General features: G+C 38.2%; 1 protein-coding gene across 13 annotated transcripts in view; it reads left to right on the forward strand.

Annotated features, from left to right (window-relative positions):
• The window catches only part of LOC101155104 (inositol 1,4,5-trisphosphate-gated calcium channel ITPR1), a 109,261-nt gene that overhangs the window by 38,189 nt on the left and 45,452 nt on the right, over window positions 1–25,620 (forward strand). For 3 of the 13 annotated variants that reach the window (XM_020703415.3, XM_078948070.1, XM_078948071.1), the window contains exons 31-45: window positions 82–207; window positions 292–492; window positions 757–1,008; window positions 2,664–2,789; window positions 2,940–3,068; window positions 3,236–3,253; window positions 4,912–5,032; window positions 5,131–5,315; window positions 7,390–7,538; window positions 8,601–8,712; window positions 10,198–10,233; window positions 15,157–15,192; window positions 16,622–16,669; window positions 17,220–17,349; window positions 19,810–19,994. In XM_020703415.3, the coding sequence (XP_020559074.1) occupies window positions 82–207; window positions 292–492; window positions 757–1,008; window positions 2,664–2,789; window positions 2,940–3,068; window positions 3,236–3,253; window positions 4,912–5,032; window positions 5,131–5,315; window positions 7,390–7,538; window positions 8,601–8,712; window positions 10,198–10,233; window positions 15,157–15,192; window positions 16,622–16,669; window positions 17,220–17,349; window positions 19,810–19,994 (1,854 nt within the window). The remainder of the gene's footprint in view (window positions 1–81; window positions 208–291; window positions 493–756; window positions 1,009–2,663; window positions 2,790–2,939; window positions 3,069–3,235; window positions 3,254–4,911; window positions 5,033–5,130; window positions 5,316–7,389; window positions 7,539–8,600; window positions 8,713–10,197; window positions 10,234–15,156; window positions 15,193–16,621; window positions 16,670–17,219; window positions 17,350–19,809; window positions 19,995–25,620) is intronic. The other 10 variants (XM_020703418.3, XM_078948074.1, XM_078948078.1 and 7 more) reach the window with 6 other exon arrangements.

The following is a 25,620-nucleotide window of genomic DNA, read 5'->3' on the forward strand; positions in this document are numbered from 1 at the left end:
AAATCAGGACACTTTAAGGGTCTCAGAGCTTTTGGTTAAAATAACTGTAATTCATAAGTATTCCTTTGGCATTTTCACCAGGGTGAGGATGTCCGCATGCAGGACATCATGAAATTGGCTCATGAGTTTCTGCAGAATTTCTGTGCAGGAAATCAGCCGAACCAGGCTCTTCTCCACAAACACATCAATTTGTTTCTCAATCCTGGAGTGAGTAAGCTCTCATCTAACTTCCACTTTCTGCCCACTGGAAGTGTTACTTGAAAATGATGAATTCCTGTTGATTTTTTACAGATCCTGGAAGCTGTCACTATGCAGCATATCTTCATGAACAATTTCCAGCTGTGCAGTGAGATCAATGAACGCGTGGTGCAGCACTTTGTCCACTGCACCGAGTCCCACGGGCGTCATGTTCAGTATCTCAAATTTCTGCAGACTATTGTTAAAGCTGAGAACAAGTTCATCAAGAAGTGTCAGGACATTGTCATGGCCGAGGTATGCTCATGCAATACCCTATCACTTTAAGGCTTGGCTGCTAGTTCCTGTGTGATCCATTTCCTGACAGTTAATATTTTAAGTCAGTTAATATTTTAAATCAACAATCTATCAGTGTCCTTTGCAAGATGTGACAACATCCTGCATACACTGCTTTTAAAATCTCAAAGAAAATGCTGTTCAGACTTCGAACAACAGTGGCTCTGTGTGAGATGAAGGTTTTAGTGCTCTCACGTGTCCTCACGGTGGCTTACTACCCCTCAGCTGGTAAACTCTGGTGAAGACGTCCTGGTCTTCTACAACGACCGGGCCTCCTTTCAGACTCTGGTCCAGATGATGCGCTCCGAACGGGACCGCATGGACGAAAACAGCCCCCTGATGTACCACATCCACCTGGTTGAACTGCTGGCCGTTTGCACTGAAGGGAAGAACGTCTACACTGAGATTAAATGTAACTCCCTGTTACCCCTGGATGATATTGTGCGAGTAGTGACCCATGAAGACTGCATCCCTGAGGTATACGAAAATATTTTATTTTTGATTGAATTTAAATACTAAATATTTGCATGTAGTTTCAAAGGACTCTGTTTCATGCCTAAAAGCCAAGCTGACAATCACTGAGCTTTTTTTTTCTGGCTGGTGGGGATTTCCAGCCATCAAGACTCTTTGGATCATGAACTCCTTGAGAGTTGTGTCAGTCGTATGGGACTGCCAGTTATTGGAAAACACACAGAAAAGGCATTAATTGAAGATTTGCTGGGCACCTATCAATCAGAAGACCCTTCCCCTTTTTAGTTGCAGTTTTAATATGAAGTATGAAAGCAAGAGTATCAAAATATTAACTCCTGCTGCAGCTGAAAATCTAGTTATAAAGACAAAAACCACTGAATAACTGTGTTTACTTTTTGGTGAAGTCGATATTGTGTGAAAAGCCCCCAGTTGTTAGTTGGTGAACCTCACTCAGTACCTCTAACTTGTGTTTCCTCCAGAGTTATTCTGTAAATCGAAAAGTGTTGCCCCTTGGGAGAGATCACACAGCTTGCTGCCCTACTGCTAGTTTAGGCCTCAGCTATCTCCCACCTGGATTAATAAGACACACTTTTGTTTGGTCTGAGCTTCTTACCCTGATGGCGGCTTCGCTGCCGACCACTGGCACCAACCTATAACCACCAGGAACAATGTGTGGTTCAGTGTCTTGCCCAAGGACACTTTGACATATGGGCGGGCAGGGCGGTCTTACGATCACTCTACCTCTGCACCATGGTGGAACTTTTGGTGGATCAGAAAAGACCTTACCTTAAGTCCATAGGGTCTTAGTTGCACCTGCCCTTACGGATGGATACGGGCTGTTTGCGGGCAAAAAACAGGCAAACCTGGACAGGGCCTGTGTGTAGCTCGCAGGAAGTATCAAGTTCAAAGTTCGCTTGGTGAGCCTTCAGAGCAAAATTGTTCATGAACATTTAGTTTTACGGGCATGCTGTTGGCAGCAGGTCATTGCAAATACTTATACAACATGCAAAGGTAAGAAAGGGTGAAGTAGGTGAGTCGCAGGCACTGCATATGGTGGCATAAGGGGTACAACAGCATAACCTGTACGTACATGTAACTTATATCATCCTTACAAATACTTCATGACACTTCACGATACACCTCATTACCACATGCACCACAATGGTACGTTCCATTTTAATGACGTCCCTTAAGGTGGTCATGCAAATCCGAAGGGAACTACAAGATACACCTGTGCTCCCAATAAGATGCGGCCCACCTTCTACAGGCTCAGATAATCCAAAAATCTACCCCACCTGTTCCAGTCAACCCCCCGTATCGGTGCATGTGACTTCGGTTAAAGTTATTACTATTATTATTTTTGCTACCTGAGGCCACTCCAGACTATTCTCATGTGTTGCTCCATTCTGTGATTTCTATTGTCTGAGCGGAATCGGCATCTTTAAAGGGTCAATCTTATCTCAGCTATCTTTAATCAAAGAGTTTCATTTAGTCAATCAAAGACACAGTCCCATTCTTTCCAAAGGGCAATCAAGAAGCTAGGTATCTAATCTGGTGTGTAGTAAAGCGATAGTAGAAAGAATTCGCATAAATGTTGTGTAATCAACTGTGAGTTTTCCTTTGATAAATTGTTTCTTTATTTGTCTTTTCTATTCCAATAGGTGAAAATTGCTTACATTAACTTCCTGAACCACTGTTACGTGGACACCGAGGTGGAGATGAAAGAGATTTACACGTCCAACCACATGTGGAAGCTGTTTGAAAACTTTCTTGTGGACATCTGCAGGGTATGTGATCTGTAAATAACCGGATGTTGGTCTGTTTTATGTGATGCCATTAGTGTGATGCTTCCTTTGTCAACAAAGCATGCAGTGAGCAAGTGTGACCCAGCGCTGATATCTCATGGTAATAATGTGTGTTTGCCGTCCCTGTTTTAGGTGTGCAACACCACCAGCGACAGGAAACATGCAGATACCATGCTGGAGCGTTACGTAACTGAGACCGTCATGAGCATTGTCACGTGTTTCTTCAGCTCGCCTTTCTCTGACCAGAGTACAAGCCTGCAGGTAGCGTGGACTGCTGTTAGACACTGCAATGCGGAGTTTAATACTTTCTGTGTAGTTCTTCAACCTGCTCCCAAATTGAGGGTTTATTTAGGCCATTTTATTTATAAAGACTTATCCTTAAAATATATGTGTATGTCAATCAAAATAACATTCTTGCTCTCTCACAGATCACTCTTCACATATATGTAAGTAATGGTAACCCCCCCCTAACCTAACTTTTGGGTGTGTTCCACATCAACTGTTCTTAAAGTTCTCACTCTATGGGTTTTGTTACTGTCATCTCTTACTCACCAACTAGACTCAGTTCCTCCCAGATCTGTTAATGTTGCACAAGGTTTGCTGGGATGTGCTGCACACTGTGCAAACATGTGATGTGGTCGGTCTACTCCTCAAACATTTGGGTGGCTATTTGCTCATCAACACTTTTCCCAGTAAACCAGTGCTTCTCGTCTTTTTTCGGGCCCAATTGTTGACTCTTTTCCCTTCTGCAACACATCTGATTCAGAGGACATGCTTTTTATTTTTTTAATCAAACTTTGAAAATGTTTGAAGATCTGATGAGCTGGATCAGGAGTGTTGATGTACAGAAACAATCAAAACACAGAGTTACAGTTAGAAAAAGAGCAGTAAACTGTGATTTTTCAAATTGTGATAGATACATAGATTTACATATATTTTAAATGGCAATGTTATTGTTCTGGTTTTAAAATGGCTTTATTACTTGCTGTCTGTTTTTATAAAACAATGCCTTTACATTTTTTACCAGCAAAACTGTGATTGAATCTGTTTTAAAGTGCAACTTCCATGCTTACAACCCCAGCAAAAGGCAATGAAAAAATAAAACATTTGTAAAAAAATTCAGTAAAGCAAAATGTATTAGTTAACTAAGAACCTAAAGTTTAAATTAACAAGCACAAGAAGGAAAAAGTTAAAAATTAAAATGTGTTTTTGTTTGACTGACTTCATTATTTTGAGCATCTCTGGAAATACAAAACTAAGGCACAGATGAAATCCTTTTATCCAGCTTTTTATCAATAAAATCCTCATCTAAACATCCAGAATCCATCATACTTGTGGAAATAAGTATTATGTGTGCACACAAACATGTTTTTAGAGACAGGAATACATTTCACCTTTTTGTCTGCATGAGACCCCCTGAAAAATTCAAATACAAACTCAAGCAAATGAAAAGCTGACTTATTTTTTTCTAAAAAGAATGGACTCAAAAAATCTGCAAAGATCATCAATACAATCTTCTTTAAGCATTGCAAAAACTAACAATTAAAATAAAAATTACATTAATTTACCTTTAATTTAAAGTAATATGTCCCCATTTGCCACCTTTTCAAAGTCTTCCTTAACCACTTCCGCCTCCCCATATAAAATGCTCTTGCTCCTCTATAGATAGTAAAACACTTGTTAGTTTTTCTACACATAAATTTAATGTCTATTTTTCAGCACATTTTTAGGGGGAAAATGACTTGATAGTTGCTCTAAATCCGGTGTGATCTCTAACAGCTTCTGTGTGCTGAGGTTTTCCTCGTCATGATTACACAGAAACCTTTTCCTTTTCTTTTGGAACAGGCAGCCATTCTCGGAAAGATAACAGAGGTATTTATTGTAGTCTGTGGTTGTTGGCAGGTAGAAATCAGTGGCGTTGGTGGGAAATGGGAGCGTGAACAAACCTTAACAGCTCGTCTTTTAGGCCTGTAGTGAGCTACCTCTGTATGATTGTTTACAAATATCCTCAGTCATGCAGGGGTCATAAGGATTTTTTTCAGAATTCTCCTCAACAACCGTCTTATGGAGCTTTTGTCCTAACATGCTTTCATTTGTCTGTTAGACTCGCCAGCCCGTATTTGTACAACTGCTCCAGGGCGTGTTCAGGATCTACCACTGTAACTGGCTGAATCCCGTTCAGAAGGCCTCAGTGGAGGCTTGTATCAAAGTGCTTTCAGATGTGGGTAAGCACATTAACCGCAACTGAGGACAAACCTTCATGAAAACCTTTGAAATTGAGCGATGATGTTATGAACAAATATACATCTCTTTTTTTTCCCAGCTAAGAGCAGAGCTATTGCTATCCCGGTGGATCTCGACAGTCAGGTCAACAACCTGTTTGTAAAGTCTAATAATGTCGTTCAGAAGAGCATCCTCAACTGGAGACTGTCCGCTAAGAACACCTCCCGGCGGGACTCCTGCCCGTCCACTTCTAAAGACTACAGAAACATTATTGAGAGGCTGCAGGTCTGTAGTCCACATCTCCCGCTGTCAAAAGTAAAATGCATTTTCTTCTGTCAATTTATCTGGACAAACAAACGGAAAGAGCCACAGTGTTTCATTTTATCAACCCTATACAACAATTCCTATCACACTTGACAAGTGCATTTCTGAGTCCCCCCATCACATTACCATGATCCAAACTTTACTTAAGAACCCATTGTGTATAACTTGGTGTTTTCTGCCATGTAGAACATTATCCTTCCACTAGAGGCAGTAAAAGGGTTTTTTATGTTCATTTCAAAATGGCTCCTTTCGTGAAATCTCAAAAACACTTTTGGTGGGAAAAGTTTTGCTAATTTTCAAAACATAATGGTGAGAATAACTCATTTGTTGTTATTCATTTTTGTAAATGACTATTTGTTATAATGAAAGGATGCAAAATTTGTTTACAATTGATTTTTTAAATATAGTGACACCATGTTACAACAAAAAATGTGTGTATCAAATTTGAGACAGTGTGTAAATAAGGTACTTTTCCCTGAACAGTCGTGTCAATATTTTTTCATCTTAAACTAACTTCTTGTGAGCAAAATTGTACCAAACATATCATAGTTGAGACTATCTATATGTAATTTGAAAAAATGATATTTCAACTTCTTATGTGGACTTTATCAAAGGGTTTAAAACACATCAGAATTCCCCCCAAAAAATTGAATTTTTTGTTCTCATCTGTTCTCTGTTCTCAGGAAGAAGCTTTAAAAATACACTTTTTTATAGTTTCTTCATAGATTCCTGAATTTCCACCTTACTCTTGAAGACATTTTATGAAGCAATACGCATGTCTGTAAAACAGAGTTGGTTGAAGGATATTTAAAAACGGCAACTTGCATTTTCCCATCCTCTCTGGGCATTTATAAAGCAGAAAACAAGCGATGAGAGAAAATTCTGCCCACATTTATATCCTAACAAGTTCAAGAAATTAAAACTCTGTCACTGTAAGTACTTTCAATCGATATTCCATGATTGGGATAGTCTTTGATGCTTTAGTGGTTGATAAAATGCTCCAGGGGGAGCCTTTTTGTCTATGAAAAGAAAAAAACAACGGAGTAATTTGACAAGCTGCTGCGCCCATTTTTCCTGTAAAACGTGACTCAGCTTTCACTGGAAGTCTGTGAAAAAGTCTGGCCTGCCTTGTTCAGCTCAGCTGTTATCTTGTTTTACACTGGAAACCCTGGGTTTGGTAGGAGGTCATCCAATTGTCAGAAAAAAACAAAACAAACAAACAGTTCTATTCTCAGCAGCAGCCATACATGGTTTTATCAAATTTCAAAACCTGTTTTTAGAAGGTCATTGGCCTCTTTTAGTAAATTGACTTCCAGGATGTTGTCCTCGTTTTTTCTCTTCTTTGTTTCTCTCTTTTTTTTAAATCTTTTTATCTATTCCATTATGTGCAGGAAAGATAGTCTGTATGATATTTTAAAATGTATTTTCATATATATTCCCATACAATTAAATATGGAAAAAGAATATTTTGAAAATGCTCACAAATTCCCCAAAACAATCTGATGGAGAAACAACAACAAAAAGGAAAAAAAGTCAAATGTTGCACTATCAATTGATACAATTAGATTAAATGATTGGAAACATTGTACTTCATGAGTTTTGTCTGTACTATTTAGACAGATTTGACTTGGTTAAAAAAATGCAAGATAGATAAAAATTTCACATCTTTTATTGTGATTTAATATTTAAATGTGAAGAGTAATTTCATTGTAAAAGTACATACAAAAAATTTAATTAAAAAAGTTCTACAGGTAATCAAGTGCTTTTAATTCTGCTCATTGTGGCATTCATGTATTTTGTTGCATTGTTCTCACATGAGCTGTAACAATAAAGTTGAGTCAAATCTAGAACTCTAATCTATTACAAGTGTATTTAGGGATTTTTGGTTAACACAGTTAAACACAAAAAGAGTCTTTGTCAGTAATCAATGATCTCACTGAGCACACTTTTAAGACGAGACTCCCCATCAATCCACCACGGGATGATGGCCTCACAGCTTAATAAAACATCTAACAGCTGTTTTTGTGTTCTTCAGGACATTGTTTCTGCTCTGGAGGACCGTCTGAGGCCGCTGGTCCAAGCGGAGCTCTCCGTTCTGGTGGACGTCCTGCATCGTCCAGAGCTGCTCTTCCCGGAGAACACTGAAGCTCGCAAGAAATGTGAAAGTGGAGGATTTATATCCAAGTGAGCTTTAGATTTATTTCCTCTGATTTATTATTGTTCTTTTTGCTAATTTCAGAAATAAATTCTTTGTCACTTTGAATGCCTCAATCTAAGATATATTTTTGAAATATGTCTGAAGAAAAAAAAAAGTGAAATTATCAATTAATATAAAACAAAACTGATGCTCATAATTAAAAAATTGTTTGAAGTGCAAATAAAAATGTTTCTAAGAATTCAACAAGGTTAATCGGTGGAAATATCTTTAAAAAGGAAAATGTCAACAAAATGATAAACAAAAGATTAAATGAAATTTTTTTTTTAATCTTTTTTGTGGGAAAAACAAGAAAGCCCCAAATTCCTGTCAATTAGGGCTATAAAAAGGCGAGGGAACCCATTTTCTACCCAACTGTTTGAGTTTTCTACTCAAAAAGTTAATCACAAATGTACTTTATCAAAACTTTTTATGAACGCTGTGCAACTTCAGCAGAAACAATTAACCAACATCTCAGACATTCTCAGACTTACTGGGTTCACACTGCTGCACAGGCAGTGAGGCTGCATTACAACTGTACAATAAAGGAAGATTTTTCTGTATCTTCAGTTTAATCTTTGCTGTTTTATGTCACTGAGCTCCAGCAGTCCCCAAATAGTTATGGAAGCTATTATGACCAAAAAAACACATTTAATTAGTGCTTCCCATATTATTATACAAACTTTTAAGGTATATTATATTTTTAAAATATTCCTTAAAATTCACCTTCACGTCATGCTGTACAAAAACCTTTTATTTTTTGTCTCATTTCTACTAGAAATATGACTAGGAATATGCAGTCAATCTTTCTTTAATAGTAGTATGAGTTAAGATTTTTAAATAATCTTAGATAAATAATCTAAGATATAATGGCTGATAGTGGAATCTAGGAAAGACTTAAGTTGAATTTTTTTATTGTCTTTTTTTTTACGTTTTTATGGTTCTGATCATTTCAAAATGAAATAAAGACACAAAACGATACAACAATACAAAAAATCGAATATTGTTTTTTTAAACTTATGCAATGTAAGTTTATTCTTGTTTTGTGTTAGGCTGATCAAACACACTAAGCAGCTCCTGGAGGAGAACGAGGAGCGTCTGTGCATTAAAGTGCTGCAGACTCTGAGGGAAATGATGACAAAAGACGGAGGATTTGGAGAAAAGGTATGACAGCTGATCTAAAGGGTTTGGAGCCAGAGATGATCCCTCCTATCCGTTAAAACACTTCTCAAACCTTTCAGGACTCTTTTCCCTACAAAAAGATCTGAAAGCAGTAATAGGTTAAAGTTACATTTTTAACTCAAAGAAAAGACATGATTTGTACTTTTCAGAGGGTGTACATTTATTTTTTTCAGCTGTATATAAGTAATATCACTAACTGCATTTCTTTTGTTTTACTTCTCAATATTTTTCTCCTAAGAAAACTAAAAAGGTTAAAGTTTAGAAAATGTGATGCCTGATTCAGAGCCTCACTAACAAAACACAAGAATTACTTTTAAATATTTCCACAGTTTTTTCCTTGAAATGCTTACATAAAAATAATTTAATCAAGAAAATGTTTCAGCCAGAAGAATATTTTATATAACATACAATATAATAGTGTATTATAATAATGTATCATTTTAATCTAGATCATTTTCCAGTTAAAGACAAATGAGTCCCCTTAGGCTAAAAAAAAAGTTCTATTTAAGGTAACCAACGTGATCTATAAATATTTGTAGTGTTACATTAATCATCACTTTTACTAATGGGTAATATATCTAAGCCAGTATCGGAAACACACGATATTTGCACAATTTGAGTTTATCGGTATCGGCTCGACACTAAAACAAATCTACCGATATTCTTCTGACCGTTTTCAGAAACACTTTATTTTTTAAATCTATACTTGTTCCTAATAGATTGGGAAGTGTATGCTTACAGTCATAGTCAGTAACTGTTTTCAGGTAAATGTTATTTCTGATAGGGATAAATGTTGTTCCTAATAGATCCCTGGCAACCATCAACAACCTATCTTTTAGAATAAACTTTATTTTAACCATTTGGTTACCTTTTTCGTCATTTGACTTTTTTGAACAGACTTAACCAAATGGATGAAATTACACAGTTATTGCTGTTGATTTTTTTTGAGGAGTGAAACAAACACTCACCAGGAAGAAATTATATAAAAAAACTGAGCTTGTATTATTTTCTCTCACCAATTCAACGATTCTATCATTTGTGTAATATACTTCAAATTTTCTCTGTTTGAGCTTTGTCTGATTTGTCCTTTCTAATTGCTCATGGATTACCTCCTGTATTCACACTGTGTTGAGCCCCATCAGGGTTCACTTGCAGGCAAACCCTCCTTTTCAGGCACAGCAGGGCTTTGATGAGCTTTCACACGTGTTCAGTTGAAGCAGACTTTCCAAGAAACAAACTCTAATCTGATCCAAGCAGCCTTTTTTCACATATGCTCTTAAATCCCATGTGGAGAAATTCAGAAAAATAATACGACTTTATAATGTGTAATATCTATACGATAATGGTTTACGGTTTACTAACTTACTTTATGGTGTCTGTCTGAGACTCTTTCACTTTTGTGAAGGGAGCTGTCGCTCACTAACAAGCTCTACTAACTCTGTGCCTCCTATACTTCTTCTCTTGCAGCTGATTACCTTTGATGATGAGATGGATGTGGCTGAGGTTGATCATTTTACTTACTCCTGTGATGTCCATTTGATATAGACATAGTTGTGCTTCAAGTAGATGTCTATAAAGCACTGCGATTCCATCTGTGATCCATGTCAGCAGCTTCCCCCCGTCCTTCCTCGCCGTCCGCATTCATACGCCATTAAGAGCCGCTCTAACTCCTCATTCAGAATGTAGCTAATATTTCTAACTCGATCGAACTCCATGTGTTCATCCACCCTGCTTTTATATGTTTATGTGGTAGCTTTTAGTTTGGAATACATTCATTGGCGGTGTAACTGTAGTGATTATGAAGTTGTGACATGTTTAAAAGGGATTAGAGATTTCTGGACACTTCTGATGACACCAGTGTTTTAAAAGTCTCTGCAGATCCGGAAGTCAAACTTAAACGTGACACATTTCAATTCCTGAACACTAACTTACTTATCCTTTTGTTCTTTAGCTCATTTTTTTAATATTATTATTATTATTTTTTAAATCAAATGTTCCCTTCAGGAGCGAGTTATGCTGGGACATTTGTTTGTTTTTAAACCTTATTTTATAGCTGAAGATATAAAACTCAAAGTGCACATAAAGAATCAAAAGTACATGAAATAATAAGCTTTTTTTTTCCGTCTGCTGCTGATTTACAACAATTTGAACAAAAAAATAAAAAGCTTTATTTCCTATATAAATGTCCTCCATCATAAGAAAAATAGCACAAGAACACCAGAAACACAACGTCATCATTTAAAAATTCTTCCATCCTGTTGGCGTAAATACATACAAGTGGAACTTTTATTAGTTCATTCAAACATTTCTTACGTTTACTGTTTACCTTCAGCAGAACTTTTTCACAAATACAGAGCAAACTTAAGAGCTGAATTTATTTTTATGACCTGACTGTACGTCTAGATAAAAGACTTCCTGGGTCAAAAGGTTTAAAGGGGTCATTTTTTCCCCTTGTATTTTTTGTAATGTGTGTCAGATAGGTTTGAACAGTTGTTTTTTTTGTTTTTGGATTAATAAAAGCAGTTTTTTCTATTTACTCGGATAACGGAAAGAACTCAGACAACGTAGTCAATCTATAGTTAGTTCTCGAAATAGATTGATAGATTTACCAGCCTTTTATCTTGCATGTTTAAAATAGAAGTTTGCATAAAACTGTACTTGGCAGTTCAGTCTTTTGCTTTTCTGACGCAATCAAGCTGAATGTGTTTACTTTACCTAACTGAAAACAGACCACAGAAGGGATTTATCACCTTTTACAGGACTGTGTATTATGGTCATGATCTGTGAAGCTTCTGGAATAGGCCAAAACTTGTCTCTTGTTCTTGTTTTTAAAGGTGAATCAGAGGAGTTAGGGGAAGTTGCTGCACAGAGTAAAAGCACGTTTGTGCTTTCACCCTTGACTGAGTTTATAGAGGAGAATGCTATTTGAATGTATATTTTAGATGGAGTTAATGAACAAACAGTTTCATACATCCTCAAAAAATTTTTAAAAAATCAGTTATTCAAAATTCTTTTGAACTATTGTTAATGTTTGTAACTTTTCAGCTGTAATTTTTAATGGTTGAAGTTTACAGGTTTCACATCAGAACTGGGTCAGGATCTTCTGTGTTGAAAGTAGAGCTGCTCAAGAAAAAGATCAACAGTTTTCAGATGAACAGTAATCAGTTTGTTGACATTTCCAACCTTATTACATGCTTCCTTTAAAATTACTTGATTGATTAAAACTGAAAGTGTGTGTTGTGTCAAAGTTGGAAAATATGTGCAAGCAGGGAAAATAAGAATACTGTGATGACTAAAAAAATGATTGTTCACTTTCCTTCCCCACCACGCTCCTGATTAACAAAGATGCTCAGTGAGGAAATGGAGGAATTGTGGGAAAGGGTCTTTCCAGAGCCGCCAGCAGCATTGTGCTTCCACTTTCTCTGTCATGTCTCTGTCTTGTTGTCCCTCCTTTTCCTCCCTCCTTATTCTGGTCGTTTAGCAGCCAAGCCACGGAAATCCCCAACTTCCACAAAAATGAGTCTGTTTGCACACAGCAGCACTTTGTTTCATCAACCAGCAGCATTCTAAGAATGTGCCTCAGCACGTGCTCTGTGGCTCTTATCGATGCCCACACTCAGATGGAACCAACATGTCTGATGCAAACATGAGCTTTTCAGTCCAGCAGCAAAATGAACCCAGCCTAACATCTGCGGTGTGACTCCAGAATTCAGCCTGATCCTGCTCTTGAAACTACAGCAAAATAGCACACAGTCAAAGACAGATCCTCTTCCCTTCCAAAGAGTCATCCAAGTACGGTATCACACTGAAATGTGTGCATCTTGTTACTGCTTGCCCAGTCCTGTTGGCTGGATTTTACTATAACCAGAGCGTGCAAGATGAAGCAGAATGACTTTTCACCCAGAGGCATTTCCTTCTGCCACATAAACTTGATAACATGCAAATTAGAGTAAAAACCCAACCAAGCTAGCCTTCAAGGTTAGCCATCAGGCCTCTGTCATGTCTTAAACAATGGATGTTTTCATTTTTGTCTTATGTCTGTGTGAAAGGCCAGAGAGCTTTGGGGCAAATGGTATCTGTCATTTCTGAGCATAGATTGTCAAAAAAAAGTCTGGTTGTCTCTAAATATTTGTGAGGCTCTCTTTTCTGCTTTTTTCTCTCTAAATTCAAAATAAACTGCCATTTTTGTTCCTTTTTTTTTAGTGTTCAGTTGCTACTCTCGTGGTTAGCATGGGATGGCCTTCCCCTGTCGTCATTTGTACCTCAGTTGATATTCCTTGAGACTCCAGCCTGCAGTATTTGGTCTCTTTCAACAGGGGGTGCTCCAGACTTTGTTCAGCCATGTGCAGGGCTGGTGTTGAATCCCTAACTTGATGCTCCCGCCAGCTCTCAGGAAGCAGTTACATAATAAGCACACCCAGCACACACGTTTTTTCTGGGATTTGAAACTCCACACCGATGTGACGCTCGTGAATTGGCATTAAAAGTGAAGCGGACTCATCTTTCAAAAGAAGGCACTTTGATTTTTTGACATGGCTTGACTGTAGGTGATAAAGAAGCTCTTTGGCCTACAGATTGCTTGGCGATGGCTTTATAACATCACTCATTTCATTTTTCTGTTCTCAAAGGGAATCAATTGATTGTTTTTTTTTGGGGTTGGTGCCATTGCATTTGGTTTGAAGATCCAATATCCTTAAAGATCCACTCTGAACATATTTTAAGCAATTTTAAAAGCGTCCCCAGTGGTCTTTAATTTTAATTATGTCGTTTTTAGTCAAAAGAAACAAAAATGTCATTTAGCTTACAGTTTACAGTCTCTGCAGAGCAGCAGCAGTTCATTTGAATTTTGCCTCTGAATCATAGACGGGACCATTCGCTCAGAAACCCCCCTCCCGCCTTTCCCTCTGCGTTGCTGAGAGCTCTCTGTTTACAGAGACACTCACACTCACACTCTCAACCTTACATTACTGGTGGAACATCAGTAGCGAACAATATTGATGCTATTCAGTCATACAGTTTTGAGCCGGACACCAGCTCGGATGAGGAAAGCAAAGGTGATAATGGATCCATTTGTCTGAGTGGATGGATTGGATTGGAGGGGAGCAGGAAGCTTGTGGCCCACCCAGCACACTTTTTAGGGCACAAATACATCTTTTTCAAATGCCATTTTTTGTCTGATGATTTGAAAAAAGCAATACAAAAGACAGTTAGATATTGAGATGCGACAGGTGCTGATGTTCCCAACTCCCTCTAGAATTTCAAACCCTGCCGTCTTGGCTGGGCTCATGTTAGTTGTTTAAAGATTTTTATCACTATTCACATTCGTGAAAAACACTGGTGATATTAAAACATTTTATCATACTTGAAAGAACTGCAGATAACCTGGAATCGTGTAGGTTAAAGTTAAGATGGCTAATGGTTCAGCTGATGCATCGAGATAGTTCTGTGAAAATCAGAGCGTTGACTTTAGAGAAGGTTTTGCTCAGGGAAGTCCCTGAACAGTTCCACAATTAATAAGCATAAAGCATCATGACTACATTTTGTATGGAAACATGCTTATGTTTATGTAGGCTTGTGCATTTATTTTTCCACACTGGCAGCCCCCTCTGGAATGAGGGTCAATATGCGTAAAGTTTCACAACTTAGGCTCAAAGCCTTTTTATAAAAGGTAATTTTTTTTATCTAAATGTGAATATATATCTAAACATGATTAATCTAGGTTTTTGTTAACTCTTGGGTTCATTATTTTAATGTAGAATCGGTTAGGTTAAGTTGAGTATCTTTTCTATCACTTTGGGTCATGAGTAAAAACAAAAGTATCAATGTAATGACTGCTTCCTATGAGGGGAGAGTTGTATACGACTGTATGCATCCAGAAGTATAGCAAGCAACCAGTCGGTTTTGCATACAGATAAAAATAATACCTATGGTTTGCTTTTGTAGTGCAGCAGCACACATGAATGCTTGTGTTGGTGCTCATTCGTGCGCAACTGTCTTGCTTTTTAAAGCAATATTAATGCAGTGTTGTGCTTGGGATGAGCAGAAACAAGTTGGAGCAAAAAGCAAAATAAAGGAACCACAGTAAATAAAACTGAAAGCTCATCACGATGCTGCAACGTAATCTGACTGTTTTGAGTTGAGAAGCTTGTTATTTAGCAGAAACAAGGTTTTGCTTTCATGCTGCAACAGGTTAAAGCTCCTTATCCCCGCTTTTATCAAGCAAGTCCTTTGAAAACTACTAACTTAAGTCTGCTTTCCCTCCACCACCCACACCCATATGTTAGGGGGCATCGGAAATCCAGATTAACGCAGCAGAAAAATGGGTTGATAAGAAAGTTAGATGATTCTGATTGGGCAGGTTTTAGTTTGGAGGCAAAGCAAACGTGTACTAACCTTGACTAACACCCCCCTCTTATCTCCAATCAGCTGGCACCTCCACCCGAGCCTGAAGTTCCTGCAGAGGTGTGTTTGAGGCCCATTAATATGGGTCTGTGCTGATCAGAGACTGTGCATCCCATCATAGTCAGTGTGAAACACGAGTGATCCATCCCCATACATTTTCTCCTGTGATTCATTTCTTGGTTGAACAGTAGAACCTGTGATATTTTGTCTTATCTGTTGTTTTCTAAAATCGAGCTCAGGCATGTCCAAAGTCTGGCCCCATGGACCAAATGCGGCCAACGTTCAAATTTCTACCGGCCCGCAGGCTCCTGTCATAAAATCAATAATATTCAGCATTTCCTAAGAACTGTGTGTTTGATTTCTTGATTGTGATTGGCTAAATTACGTAAGAAGTCATTCTAAGCCTGTGACAGCAACTTGACTTACCCTTTAGAGCCTTCAGGGCCAAACGAGAAGAATAGTTTTATTTGTTTCTGTGTTCAAACCTACAGTGGTTTGTACCTCTGAATAAGATACTTGTTTGTGTTTTTTCCTGTTTGCGTGATTTACATTTGGAAGTTTACAGTGAACATTTAATAGTGTAAAAAATGTAATTTTTCATGTAAAAACCAGATTTGATGTTGACAAAAGGTTTTTTTTCAGAAAGATTTTACAGTATTTCTGGTTTTCTAATCAGAAATTCACAGCAATCCCATTGCTAAAAAAATAGTCATTAAATAGTTAATTTGCATTTAATGTCATTATAAGAGTTCAAAGAATGCCGGCCGAATGGTTGGCCCTCACATATTTTCACCTCACTAAATCTGGCCCTCTTTGCAAAAAGTTTGGACACCCCTGGTCTAAACCATTGATTGTATCCCCACCCATCCACCAACCCTGTCATTACCGCCTATCCATTTAATCAAACTCTGGTTTTTGAGGAAACTCCAATTTACAGCTCTTTCCAGTGAGTACAAGCTAGAGGTGGAGTTTGTAGATCACAGCTCCATTATGCAACCTGGACCCCCCATACTCACCACCCTCTAAACTCTTAATGTTTGTTTTTGTAACCCTTCTGGCACTTTGGTAGTCTCCTCTGTAAATACTTCTCTGAGGCTTGTCATTGTGGCCAAAGATAATACGATGAGAGACAACCAAGTGCAGAGCTGAATTTTTTTCTTCACAGCCACAAGTCAAGTTCCAAATACTACTTTTGTTACATTTTGACTGTGAAATGGTCTTTGTAGAGTGTCAGTCCTCCCTGTGCACAATGCCTTGCATGACTCTACCCAACCTCACATCTTGCCTGACACAACCACTTCCCTTTTAACTGCATGGTCGATTTTGCACAATTTCCTGCATGCTTGACAAGTAACTAATTTGCACTGTTTTAATATCTTATTTTTTTCTCTGATTATTTTCCCACATTTATTTTTTTGCCTCCCCTCACTCCCCCCAAAAATATTTTCTTTTTTTTATTTTGATGCTTTCTGCTAACATCACCTGTCAGGAGCTTGATCCCAACCAGCCACTGAAGCAAGTGGAGGATCAAAAGAGGGTAGGTGAACAGCAGGCGGTTTGCTGCCCGAGGCCTCCATCCTCCTGATGGTTGATGAATGGCGTCCTCACAGTCACGCCGCTTCCACAGCATGGTGCTCACTCCAACCCCCCCCCCCCCCCCCCCCCCTATCAGTTTAATAAATAGTATGGAACAAGGCAACATTTTAACTTTGGTTCTCCAACTCTCCAAATTAAAGATCTTGTCTTGTTGAGTTTAGGCTCACACATGAAGTTTTTGGGATACTTTTCGTTATTTTTCATACATCATATGTGTTCAGATCTGTATAGAATTAAAATATAAAAACTTATAATAATACTTTCCGGTATTTACATTAATAACATGTGAAGTGGGAGTTTATTTTTCTATTTACTTTTTCATGACTTCTTTCATCGGCTTTTTTGGTGTTGAACTTGCCATTAAACTGTTTGTTTGTGTGTATGTATTTTTGGACGAATGTCCCCGTTTGTGATGCTATGTTGGTACATTATGTTTGGAAATAAACTGAATTCTTTATGACAGACAGAATAACAGACATTTCTTCTAATAGGGTGAGGCTCTGCGACAGATTTTGGTCAACCGCTATTATGGAAACGTCAAAGCCGGCCCAAGAAGAGAGAGCCTCACAACATTCAGCAACGGCCCGCTTGCTCCCGGAGCGCAAGGAAAATCCCCCACTGGTGGGTTTAACACAGACATATGTTGTGTTTAACACTTTTAATGTTAAGAAACTATTACTAGCAATTAGGAACACACGTTTTAACAAGCAGCAATTAAATGAAATGATAAAACCTAGTTTTGTTTGGGTGCTGAAGAAATACAGTCTTTTTAAGATTTATCACCTTTTTTGTATTTTATTTTTAACTTAGAACATAATATAACTAGAAAGGAAAAACCTATTTCATCTTGTGAGTGTGGACATGTTAAACAAAGATTTTTGTTATATTTTCTTAAGTTGCAAAGCTTACTTTACTGTAATTGCTGATTCCTGGCATAGTCAATGGTGTTTTATCGACAAAAATATTTAGAGTATGCAGGTCTCTTGTTTCCAGTGAATTTACGTTTAAAATTGTTCTGATAGCGGACATCTGGTGGTTCTCCATCCAAATTCATTTAGTGCCAAACTCAGTGAATGCATGGAAATATTTGAAAACCTTGGAGATGGGATCTTTACTGTTTGAACAGTGTCAATAGTTTAAAAAAATTGTAAATACAGATTTTATCTTAAAACTCAACAAATTTAAATATATAGACCTGGATTTCTTTTTGGTCAATGAATTCAAGCAACACTGTCTGTCTAGTTCTATTCAAGTATAAATAGATAAAAAAAGTCTTATTTGTTTTGTTCAGGCAACTGCACGGCTGTTCAGTCCTTAGATGTCTTAATACTGATTGTTAAACTTTACTTCTCCTGTGTTAACTGTACAAAAAGTAAATGGAAAATACAAATTGCTTCCAAAACATATTAACTATAGCAGAAATATTTGGTTTTAGAATATGGTGTAATATGCTAAAAGAAAGCTCTGTGTTTCAGATGATACAAAGAAGTGTTATTTAGTACCTTTATTGCTCATTGTGTTTCACATTTCATTCCTCCATCTGTGTAAAATAAACTTCAGACGTTCCAGTTTGTCCATGTAAAGATACTCTGTAGAACTCTCTGAGTTTAGGGACTTTCCAGCCAGCTGATGTTTTAAAGATTTCCAGCATCTCGCCATAAAGATTAAAAGGCCATAAAGACGGTGTCTGAATGGACTGCGACAGCTAACGACCAGCTTTAGACAAATAAGTTGTATGAAAATAGAAAATGGGACTATATTTTCTTACTTAGAAGCACTGAACTGGTAACGCACAAATGTCACACAAGTTTGGCTAAAATCTATTATTGGTTTACAAACATGTCAGTTTTTAATTTAGCTTCATTTGAAATCATCTATTAACTCCTATTTCTTGAGGTATTATTTTAAAAAAAATTAGTAAACACATAACATTTAGTCTACACTTGCCTTTTAATGTTTTTAAATATTTGGTCCATGAATCTAAAATATTATGCAGTAATTGAATATTTATTTGTTGATTATTTATTATTTAACTCATTTAGAACTTTCAGAACTGAGTTTATTTATTTATATACAATAATCTGAGGCGCTGCACTTCATATACAGTGCTTCCAAACAGTGGAAAAAAATAAAAAGATCTTCTGCTCAGCCATGATCCAGCCCTCTCCTGTCTGTTTTGAGAGCACGCTGCCTCTCTCCTTGGCATAACGCGGTCGGGTTGTTGCCAGGCGACCAGCGTTCCAGGCCCCATCCAGAAAGGGGCATGTTGTTGACTCAGTTGCTCGTCCAGCCAGAGACGGCTCTGATGGGTGCCGTTATGTCACCAGCTCTTCATTGACTGGCTGCAGGAGTCGGCAGCTGCGGAGGGAATTAAAGTACCTTTGTGGATTAAACACACGTGTGAAGCTGCAGTGCCTGAATGACGTGTTGCACTGATCTCTTCCGCACTCCACTTCATCATGTTAACCTTGGTTTACAGCCATTTAAAGAATAAGAAAGAATCAGTTAATGTCCCACTCTGATTACCTTTTGATCTATTGTAAGAGTATTTCCAGTGGTTTTTTTGGATTATGATTCAAACCTGAGTACAGTTTTTAGCCAAAGTCTGTGTCGTGTGCTAGAACATAGTTTCTGCAGAGCGGCAGTAGTTCATAAGAGTTACGGACCATTGCTGCGGAGCAACCTTTTACTTCACATCATCCGTTTGTTTACATGCTGTCCTGCTAGCTGACAGCCCCTCATAACCGTCACTTAACATTAACGCTTCAAAAAAAAAATCCTGAGCAGCTAGCCACAGCAGTTTGCTGTTGTAGCTTCTGCGTCACACAAGACTTTTTCAACTTCATTTTTTTCGTCTGCTCCTGATTTGCAACGATTTGGATAAGAAAATATTCAGGAAAAAAAAATGTTAAGCTTTATTTTCTTTAAATCCATCATGAGAAAAATGCCACAAGAACATGTTAAAAACACCAAAAGGACGATTTTCATCGGAGTGGGGTCTTTAAATGATATATTTAATAACTAGCTTTGGTGGAATGTGCTCTAATTGGAATGCGATTTTTTTCTGCTCCCTGACATCAGTTGTAAGCTCTGGGGTCGGAGGTCGAGGGGATCTGAGTTTGGCCGAAGTTCAGTGCCACCTGGACAAAGAGGGAGCCTCTGATCTGGTCATTGACCTCATCATGAACGCCACCAGCGATCGCATCTTCCAGGAGAGTATTCTGTTGGCCATTGCTCTCCTGGAGGGAGGAAACACAGTCATCCAGGTACGCTGAGGTTCACAATCATTGTTGCTTTAGTTGGCTGTGTGAACTTTGAATGGTGTTGCCTGTAGTTAAGTGTGAAGCAGTCAGCGGGTAGATGATGCTGTGCTTGTCTCTAAGTGTCATCCTACATGCCTTTTGTTCAACAACTTTAGTTGCAGTTTTAACAGATGAGTGCAGAAACTGTCCTACACATAAGTACCTTTTATTTTACCTGCAATAAACTCAAAAGCCAAAGATGAAGGAATAGTGATCTGAAAGGACACGTTCAAACTGCCACGTTTCTCCCTGAAATCCACACAGCAAGCCAGAGGTTGTCAAGGCAACACTGACTCCTTCAAACCCTAGAGTTAGCTTAGGGTGGAGCGCGTCTGTTTGTTACTGAATCATGTAATCCTTGCAGTGTGTGTCTGCTGGAGTGCATGCAGGTTCTCATGTGTATGCTTGCATGCAGCTCGTCAGATGCGAATCCTATTATTCTGGTTTTTTGCTTTTGGTTTATTTGTTAGCTCTCTTGCATAAATGAGAATGTTGCATAATCTTTTTATATTTGCATATTATTGTTACCTGACAAGACCCGACATCCTAATGTGTACACAAGTGCTCTCACATGACTCCTGTTACATAAGCTGGTCGAGTGACGCCCAGAGCCTGAGGCATGCTAACTATCTTACCGGTATCCTAACTGGGTCATACTTTATCTGATGCTTTGACTATATGCTTATTCTACAGGCATTGTGGCCTTTGAAAGTCAGCAGAATGATTGGAGCGGAGGTTGAAACTATAGCCTGGAGCTCACATTCTGGGTGCAGCGAGTTTGTTTTTTTTAGGGCAAAGTTGTTGTTTTTTTAAATGATACAGGCACTGTTTTGATTACCTTTTCTGGATCAGACTAGAGGTGGAGCTTTTATTAAATGCCAGATGGAAACAATCCAAAAATTATTTGCATGTACTGTACGATATTGACACCTCCCTGCGACACCTGTTGTTTGAATCCAGTTCAATTTAAAATTATCTACAAAAAAAGACGAAGCTTTTAAAACAAGAAGAATATTATCCGTCTCCATTTTTAGGCATCTAAATACTTCTTCTTTTCAAAACATTAAAAAATGAATACCATTTTTTCTGCTAGGATTTTTTTAGCACTTTTCAGGTTCATTTTAGATCTCATTAGATCTTGAATTGATTCATAAGCATTGGCAGCAGTTGCATCCCAGCAGGAAATAGAGTTTAGTGTATCATTGATCTTTGTTCAGGCATATGGCTTGAGTTTTGGGTTTGTTTATCACAATAAGAACGTTTCTATCAATTCCAAAATAACTGTTTATCCATTTGAGCATGTAAGGCAGTTCTATAGCTTTTACTTTAGCTCATATGTGTCTAACTTACTTTGTCGTAAGTGATCAGTGAGTAAATAAATCATGATTTGTAACATTAAGCATTTATACCAGGTTTTAAAATTCTTCTTTTTCATTTTTATCTGCTTTACCTTTTCTTAGCCTTCTGTTGCATTTAGTGCAATACTTAATATATTAGTTGTTCTTTTGAGGTGTAAAACAGTTTTCCATCTTAATAAACATTATTTTAAAAATAAAATTTTGCAAGAAAGTCACTTGGTCATGAGTCACATGGTATTAAAACTATTAGAAATATTATAAATGTTTTATACACATGCTTATATTGTTTATCATTGCTAAAGGTGTATATTTTTTTCATTTTGGTTGCCCATTCTAAATAAAACATTATGTAAAAAAGAAAATTAACACCAGTTCACTTACAATTTTTATCAATTAGTTTAGCTCTTTATGATCATACTTTTGCTGATGTTTTTTTTTTCCGAAGCACTGAATGGTTTCAATCTGTTGTAAACCTGATACGATCTCTTCTTTAGGTCCTTGCAGGGCTCCAGACTAACTTTTTTCACTAGGAGCACAGTGGCCCCCAACTGAAAATTTTAGGGGCAGAACCAGAAAATTTAGGGGCGCATACCGTAAATTTTCACCACGTGTTTTAAGTGCGTCTCGGACTAAACCGTGTTGTTGCTCGCACGTGTTTAAAGTTCAAGCCCCGTTAGCTGTCACGCATGTAGGTGTGGGACATTTATTCTCCTCAGCTGACCCGACTCCCGCGGGAGCGGTGTGCTGCCGTAACGGCCGTGCATAACCGTTTGATGCGCCGCCGTAACCAAAACCTAAACCTTCCTCCGGTTCTGTGTGACCCAGAGAAAAGTTCAGCACGGACTGCATGTATTTAGAAAATTACGAGCGAATAGATACGTTCTAAAAAGGAAAGTAAGGAACTCCTTCATGTGGAGTGGGGAGGGGGCTGTCAGGTTTCCTTCTTTCAAGCCCGGTCATTTTCACGCCCCCAATAGTCATTTACTCCACTGTGATTGGTTGGTTTGTCAGCTCCGCACACGACAATGAAAAGGTGTCATTCATACAAACTGGCAGGACGCATTAAAATTAAACTTTCATTTCAAGGTGGAGGCCACAAATAGCCCGCGGGCCGCGAGTTTGAGACCCCTGCTGTAGACTCTGGCACTGGTACACCAGCCGGAGGTCGGAAGAATGAATCAATGGTTCGCTTGCTCATAGCTCAGATGCACGCACAGGTTGGGATGATATTTGTCTCCGTTTCCTTCCCACAGATATTTACGCGCGCTCGATTATCTCTAGGCCCCTCCCCCTACACGCATTTTAGCCACTTACGCGAGTGTGTGCTCTCGTCTCATGAGTATATGTGTGCGAGTTTGTGTGTGTGTTTGCGTGCGTGTGATTGATTATTCATCATTGATTATTTCATTGATCATTGACTTGCCCCTTCCACGTTTAATGTATTAAAAATACGGAGGGAGGGAGAGGCAAATTTACTGGTCGCACATGTGCGACTGGATGTAAAATTCAGTCGCACACTCTCAAATTTTGGTCGCAAAATGCGACCAAATGGTCGCAGTCTGGAGCCCTGCCTTGTAGGAAGTTGTGAATTTGTTGTTTTCTTATCAAGCTTTTTTTCCCCTAACTTTTTCTTAATTTTTGCAGTCTAAAGTTATTCTCTAAACCATGTTGTCACTTTGATGATGTGTATCTAATTTGAAGTCACATTTTCAGCTTTTTTTATGGCCTTATTCGTGAACCTTTAATTTGAAAGGGATTCTGCTTGCTTTTTTTACACGACTGTATCACCAGATGCATCACATTTTCCCTTTCTTGCACAACAGCCGGTTGCATGCCCTGCTTTGAGGACAGAGAGGTTCTTGTTGTCAAAAGGAAAAACATCTCAAAAACATGCCCAGATTTCTGTGAGAAGTCAGCTTGTTTGTTTTTTCAGGGGAATCCGGAGTTGTAACCAAGCCAACATCATTTCTGGGAATAAGAATAAGACTGAGAACTTTCTTGGATTCAGTCTGAAATCATTTTTGACTCTGAGATTCCTGCTCGCTGGTCTTCATATGGCAGGAGTTGGGGACATTGGGAGTGTGCTTGTAGAAACATGAGTCATAGTCTTTTCAGGTCGCTTCCTTCTTTAAACATGCTCATCTGATTACCCAATCAAAGGTTTCATTATGACAACTTAATGTATGACAGATAATGAGACTCTGGGCCATTGGATAAAGACTCTTTTACAAGTTCTTCGTTTAATTTGTACCTTCTGCCTCTAAATGATATGATAACATAGAGGCCTAGTCAGACCAACTGGGTTTACAGTAAAGTGTTGATTTACTTAGTAAACGTTTTGCATGAATTTATCTAAATTGTTTTTAAGAATAAATGAAAGAAACAGCCCTTAAGAGTGAATACAGGCTGTCTGTGGGAAATAAAAAAAACAAATTGGTAAACCTGCAAACCTGTTCAGGACAAAATATCAAAGCTGTAGACCGCCCGATGAGCATGTGAGCTGGTTTAGCTCGTGCTGGTTTGCGGCGCCTTCCGTCCGTGAAACCAGGGTTCGACTCCGGGCTGCTCCATGTTCCCTTCTCTACCTCTGTGTCCAAGCCCGGTTTGAGAAGGTTGCGTCAGGAAGGGCATCCGGCGTAAAACATTGCCAAGTTTACCATGCGAATTGTTCGCTGTGGCGACCCCTGATGGGAGAAGCCGAAAGAGGAAGAGACCGCCCGATGAGCATGTACAGCAAAAATGTTGGTGCACATTTTTTTCTATGGGCGTGCTGCAGGTAACATGTTGTAGCAAACACTTAAACAATAGATGAGGCTGAATAAGAGGGAAGTAGGTAAGATGCAGGCCTAGCGTACAGATTTTTCTTTATGTTCAATCCTCCCGAAACCTGCTGAAGGGGTCTGTTAGTGCTTTTTCCCTGATAAGCAGAGTGTAGTTTGTGTGAGCATCCCACAGGTATCGTCCAGGCACTTAAGCATCACCTGCACACCCCTTGCATGTAGCATTTCTACGTGGTCAATAAGAAGCCAGTGCACAGAGCTACCACACGCACGACAGATCCCTTTTTCATGACGTCCCTTAAACTGCAAGACACATCTTAAGATGCAGCTGCTCCCATTTACGACCCTCCACAGCCTGAACGGGTCCACCCCCAGTATGGATGCATGTGACTAAGACTTCTCCATGCATCTCCATAGAGTCATGAGAGGATGTTGGCAGCAAGTAAGGGGAACTAAAAAAAGAGCCAACAATGTGAAGTATTTAGAAAAAGAAAATAAACTCAACTGGATAAATGAGCTTATGATCTAAGACTGGAGCATCGTTTTGGTTGAATGGGTGACTGAAGAAGGCCTGAAAACAAACCTTTTTTCAGGATGCTGAAAAAAGTTGTTTGTTATACTTAATAGTAATCCAAGTTGTACATCATCGATCTGATTTAACATAAGTTATTGCAGTTAAATGATTGAAATTTTGATTTTGATTTTTTTTCTGGGTTATCCCTGGTTGGGTTTGAGCCAAACTTGTGTAAAGCTCTCAACAATTTTCAGTGTTTTAGGCTCTTCATTTGATGGACTGACATTAGTTAGGTAATCAGAAAAGGTTTGAGTTGGAAGGCTATTTCATCTGCTTTGTTTTAGATATTTGAAATAAAATTAGTCCAATTCAAACTTGAAACTCGCCTTTTTAACTCTGCCTTCTCCTTCTGATTCACTTCTGATTCAGTCAGTTGTTACTTACTATGTTTTTAATGAATTTTTGAATGTATGCACCACTGTTTTGTACAGTATCTTTGAACTTCACTTTTGAATTTTTTAACTCATTATTGTGTTTTTAATTGAGTACTTTTAACCTGTTGACCTCTGTTTTGTGCAGTGTCCTTGAGTTTCTTGAAAGGCACTTTTAGATAAAATGGATTATTATTATTAAAATTATGTTAATAATAATCTCCAAAATGCATCAGAAAGGTAAAACTACAATGCAATCTTTAAAAATTAAATATTTTGGTACCTATTATTGTTCATTCGTCATCATAGTTGATGTGCAAACTGGTTTTACTGACAGCACAGATTAATTAGCATCTTTATCAGAGACCTACTTATACTTTTTTATTGACCCGGAAAAGTTACCACAAATGGTTCAAGCATGTGTGGCATGTTGTCTGAACCTCGGGCCAAAGCCTTCAGGGAGTTTACTGATAAACAGCAAATGCAGTGAGACCTACGTGATGACTT

Source organism: Oryzias latipes, chromosome 5 (genome assembly GCF_053564925.1).
Source record: "Oryzias latipes strain Hd-rR chromosome 5, Olatipes_Hd-rR_3.1".
NCBI classification, from domain to species: Eukaryota; Metazoa; Chordata; class Actinopteri; order Beloniformes; family Adrianichthyidae; genus Oryzias; species Oryzias latipes.